Source organism: Pecten maximus, chromosome 11, assembly GCF_902652985.1.
Source record: "Pecten maximus chromosome 11, xPecMax1.1, whole genome shotgun sequence".
Classification (NCBI taxonomy): Eukaryota; Metazoa; Mollusca; class Bivalvia; order Pectinida; family Pectinidae; genus Pecten; species Pecten maximus.
In genome coordinates, this window is record NC_047025.1 from 32649995 (window position 1) to 32655994 (window position 6000).

The window sequence follows — 6000 nt, forward strand, 5'->3', positions numbered from 1 at the left end:
CCATCTGACTTATGAAATGAGATCTAAATACCAAGGTCATTTGAAAACAACACATTGAAATTTTGCCGCTTTTTGTATGGTGTAACCTACAGACAGTGAATCGTTGCTTTTCAAGTGATGTTATTAAATTGATCTTGGAGACAGACAATATTTAAGATCAAATAATTTCATCTCTAACAACCTCTAACACTGGTACATGAGTATAATGACAAAGAAACAGCACTCCATAACTTACTAATACGTGTATATAGGTCAAGGTCACAAAGAAATAGCACTACAGAACTTACTAATACACAAATTTAGGTCAAGGTCACAAAGAAACAGCACTCCATAACTTCCAAATATATGTATATAGGTCAAGGTCACAAAGAAACAGCACTTTATAACTTACTAATACACGTTTATAGGTCAAGGTTTGTTTTGTTTTTGTTTAACATCCTATTAACAGCCAGGGTCATTTAAGGACGTGCCCGGTTTGGAGGTGGAGGAAAGCCGGAGTACCCGGAGAAAAACCACCGGCTTACGGTCAGTACCTGGAAACTGCCCCACATAGGTTCCGAACTTGCAACCCAGAGGTGGAGGGCTAGTGATAAAGTGTCGGGACACCTTAACCACTCCGCCACCGCGGCCCCTTATAGGTCAAGGACGTAAAGAAACAGCACTACATAACTTACTAATACATGTATATAGGTCAAGGTCACAAAGAAACTGCACTCTATAACTTACAAATACATGTATATATGACAAATTAAGGTCACAAAGAAACTTTGGTTTGTTTGTTTTATTTAACGTTCTATAATTAACAACCAGGGACATTTAAGGACGTGCCATGTTTTGGAGGTGAAGGAAAGCCAGAGTACCAAGGGAAAAACCACCAGCCTACAGTCAGTACCTGGCAACTGCCCCATGTAGTTTTCGAACTCACAACCCAGACGTGGAGGGCTAGTGATAAAGTGTCTGGACACCTAAACTACTTGGCCATCTCGGCCCTAAAGAAACAGCTTAATACAGGACAATACAATGACTCGTGGCAGATTTTTGTGGCCGTTGGCCGCGTTAGACAGTTGACTGCTTATTTAAGGTTCATTATATAGTGTTTTCCATTGGGCGAACCACAGACTGGCCGCTTAAGGGAGGTGGCCGCTTATTCAAGGTGGCTGTTAGAGCAGGTTTGACTGTATATGAAGATAAAACATCCAACAATATTTGTTCATGAGTGACATTATCACATTTATGTGTCAAGGTAAAAAGAGAAGCTACATCTTATAATTATATCAAGGCCACAACTGAGAAACAACGTCCAATAATACTCCAGGCATATGTCAAGGTCATTACAGAAACAACTTGCCATAATACTCTAGGTATATATATGTCAAGGTCATAACAAAAACAACATCCCATAATACTCCAGACATATATCAAGGTCAAACAGAAACAACATCAAACTAGAACTGTTGTCCAGAGGGCCAACTCATACCCCCCACCCTTCCACCGCCCATCTGGTGAAGATTTTCCAACTAAAACCTGTTTTTTAGTGAACGGGTTACCACGGCAACCTAAATTTGTGGGGAAAAAACCTGCATGCATATGTACACATTATGAGTCCCTAACATTCCTTTGTATTTCAAATGAAATCAGTTGATGGCTATATAGGAGTTGTCCGAGTTGTCTTGACAAAGTTTTCAACAAGAATATGGGTATTGAAACCTGGTAACCATGGAAACCAAAAATTCTGTAGATAAATATCATGCATGCACATTTACACATGGTCCCTATCACTCCTGTCATGAAGTACAGTGTCCTGGTTACCATTGAAACCACAAAATTACATCTGATATAGAAGATTACGCACATCTACAATGTATAAGGGTTATTGCCATAAAGTTTCGTTGAAATTCCCTCAGTAGTTTAGGAAGAGTAGCCGGTACATCGATGTGTCTACAGACGGACAGACGGACAACCTGATTCCAGTATACCCCCCCCCCCCTAACTTCGTTGCGGGGGTATAATAATACATACTCCGGGTATATACCAAGGTCACAACAGAAATATATATAACATCCCATAATATTCTAGGTATATGTCAGGTCACAACAGAAACAGTTAAATACTGTAAGATTGACTAGGGTAGAATGAGGTACATGTATGTACATGACTTGCAAATTCATGTTGCACAAAATTTTCCTATCAGACAGGTGGAAAAGACACTAGAACTTACCAAGAAGGCAATTAGTATTCAAAGTCACTTGTGAGATTGGAATCACTTAAGACTTTACTTTATCTGGTGGCCCCCCAACTAAGGATCTGTAACTATGTCTTTATTAACTTCAAACCAACATTGATATAAACAAAACAACTGTATATACTAGCTCATTTTCTGAAGATCTGACAAAATACAGAGAGAATGGTGTGCCCTAAAGCTTTTAGCTACATTTAAGTAACATTTTGAGACATGCTGGCATCAGTTGATTGTGTATATATGTGCTATTTAGGCAGATGGCAACAAAGTTTCACTGTTTCTGAGATATGTGTTCAATACGAGATGATAAGCTTTAAAAAAATCTCTTCATTATTTGTCTTTTATTCTTGTACTTCTAATGCTCTATGTGTCCCATTATGTTTTACCTGTTAGGGAGTATAGATACATATTAGCAGATACCAGCAGATCAAACTGAGTGATTTATGCAGATTTTATGCAAAAATGATGAATATCTTACACTGAAATATCAGCCTAGGGTGCTACATGTATTGGTATAATACCTGGTAAAAAAAATTATGTATGACTATTTCCTTCGCTCATCCAGATCAGTCATAACTGATTTCCGTTGTACTCATTATGAATTTGAGATTCTGCCTTCCATAATGGTATAATGGTTTTTTTATATACACTGGCATGTGTTTGCTGTACCTCTTAAGTGTGAGAACCCATCACCTGCAATACATGCTTCCACTTTGAAGTCATTTTATAGCCACCAGACAGGTTTGTCCAAGCTCATATAGGTCAAATGCACAGAGAAAGGTTGGTAAAGCAAAACATCTCTAAAATGTTGGTTGTACCATTCAGAACTTCTTTATTGTTTACTCAAAAATGCATGGAAAATATGAGCTTGTATTAAGTCCTAAAGTTCTAAAGGAGTAAAGAGCTATGATTCTATGGAAAATTTGTGAAAAAAAAACTTGCCTATATATATATACTGGTAAATTGTGCCTTTAATATTTCTTCCAAATACAAAGACTTTGATGTAACAAGTACATTGATTGTCTTTACTGATATGGCAGACTTCCAATAACTAATAACTACTGTAGATCAGGGAGCCAATATCTGTTCATATACCACTTTTAATTTATTATCCAAAATTTATTCAGATTTTCTGATAATCATATCTTTTACTGAAGATAATGACATAATATTATGTAGCACATTTAGAGAATGATTCTCTATCATATCACCCAGAATTGTCCTGTAACTATTAGATAACTGACCAATACTTCATTTGTTACTTCAATTTGCCATTTATCTTTGAAGTGATACTAGAGTCAAGCCCTTTGATCTGTGGTCATTTCGTGTCCAACTATATACATTATTACAGTTACTGTGCACGTCTCTCTGGTTCATCTCAGAAACCTCTACAACATTTTGTCTTCTTTGTTTCTTAAATGTTTTATATATTCAATTCAATTCCGGTGTGCATTTGACAATTCCTTGCTGTGGAAAAAAACATTTTCACATACTGGTAGTGAGTTTGTATTGTGTAAAATTGCATTACATCTAAAAAGTTTTGTAGAAAAGTATAAAAAAAAAAATCCATATTAAAAACTTGAATTAAAGATATAAGTACTTCATTCACTTTTAACAAATATGTAAATGGCTTAAAGCTTGTGTTATGCAATGCTCATTAATGTCTTAAATATCTAAAGAAAAAATAAAACAAATACTTACTGCAAATAAACCATTCTGAAGTCCAAAAGGAATGGGCGTAAGTCTGGAGAGAGCAACCACCCTAAATCCTTGGCCACTTTCCACCACTCGTATCACAGCCTCCATTTTATCATTGTAGAATCTTTTCATTATACAATTCTTACAACAATTTTTCATAACTAGATGTGCAACAAGAATGCCTATACCCCCACAAGTCACTACAACTAGAGGTCCATATAATATCCCATACAGATAGCCAGCGGCCACCATTAGTAACATGTACCCCCATGCCATAGGAAATGACACCGCTGTAAATAGCACCAGAAATATTGTGCAACTTATTGCAGGTTCTGTTTCTTCTAACCACAGAAGTAAACTTCTGATGTAATGACGACATGCTACAACAAGTAAACATATCGCTGATATTACAAATACTGAAGAAATTGAAACTTGGTAACAACTTGGACCAGTTCGGAATATATCAGTCTCTGCACTACTAGGTTGGAATTCTTTCGTCTCCTCATTGCATATAAATGCAGTTGCTTCATCCCTGTTTGAGGCTGAACTACATTCATTGTGTAGTGGTTGGTACGCATTGGTTTGAATCCCCTCCAGGTTAAGTTTTCTACACAGAAACAGTTCATCAAGAGTAGAAGACTCGCCTAACAGGAGCTTGGACTGCTGTGCAATGTGGTGAATCTTGAACTGATTGAACCCGTCAGAACATGAAGTCATGGTTGATATAGGTAGGAGGTTGGTGATTGTATATTGATAAAGTTAGGCTACCTTGCGATTCGATGATTATTTATAGATAACGGTTTGTCACTGTCACCTCATCAAACACTCGGTATCCACTGGCTAGGTAGGTAGGCCGACATTATTATTGACCCATGGCGTGCGAACGGAGCAGTCGATCCCAGGCTGCTGGTATTATTATGCTACGGGATCATACACAAACACCGTGCATTGTTACAACATGTACTTGATAAGGGATTCAGCAACTGGCAAATGTCTACAAAACTTACTCGTGTCGATCACATGACCAAATCAAAATGAAACTTGTTAGTTTCCATATAGGACGTTTTCGATGCCAACTCCGGATAATGCTGTTTGTTTAGGTTGTCAGCGACAAAGAAATTTTAACGGACAGGTTTGTGATCTGTTGATCTGATAAACAATAACACGTGTGAGAAACTACGAACACATTACACACAGCCTTCTTGTAACGTGCCTGTCCCATACCAAAGCATGACAACGCACCACAACAGATACCGGAAGTCGCTTAAAACATTGAAAAGAAAAACATGTCGCATATAACGTTAAAAAATAACTTCATGAAAGTTGTCAGAAACAAGATTTCATATGTGTTAACAAAACTATTTAAGGAGGTTAGTTTAACGCGTACATAACTTTGTCACACCACATTTTCACATGATCCACACACAAAACACACTGAACATTACAAATGATACAGAGTTTAACAACATATTCATTGTTTACAATTACAAAAATAATATTCTACAACACAGGTGATATTACATTTCATTCGTATACAGTGTTTCACGAGTATTTATTTTCATGCTGAAACAAGTGAATGGTAAGGGGTGTAAATTCCGAATGTTCAAATAAGAATGCACTCTAAATTATCAGACATTTAATGTAGTAATAACAGTTGCTTTTGACTGTGTAATTTAATTGATAATAAACAGTAAACTGAGTGGCAATACACAGAGATTTATATAATGCAGGAATGTTTTAAGATAACACTTTAAATTCGGGATATCAACCTCGTTAATTAATTAATAAAATTAATTCTGGAGTAGATTTTTTTTTTGAAAGCACATTGATGATATCGAAAACATTTTTAAGTTAATTAAACGCGTGCAGTAAGTTATACCAACTGTTGTTGTATAAAGGCATGATAGAACTGTAAACTCGTTCTCCACTTTGTAATTTCTATTACTGTTCACGTATATTACGACTTTGTATATTATAACATGTGCTAATGGGCAATATGGCCCACAGTTAATAAAGAAATTGAAATTGAATTGAACTGTAACTATCACGGACAAAAATGTCAC

At 36.4% G+C, this 6000-nt stretch overlaps 1 protein-coding gene across 1 annotated transcript in view; it reads right to left on the minus strand.

Moving 5' to 3' along the window:
• The window catches only part of LOC117337703 (transmembrane protein 64-like), a 51759-nt gene extending 46589 nt beyond the window's left edge, over nucleotides 1-5170 (minus strand). Inside the window, exon 1 of the mRNA XM_033898801.1 lies at nucleotides 3941-5170. Coding sequence (XP_033754692.1) covers nucleotides 3941-4654 — 714 coding nt within the window. The 5' untranslated portion in view covers nucleotides 4655-5170. The remainder of the gene's footprint in view (nucleotides 1-3940) is intronic.
• Between the last annotated feature and the right edge of the window lie 830 nt (nucleotides 5171-6000).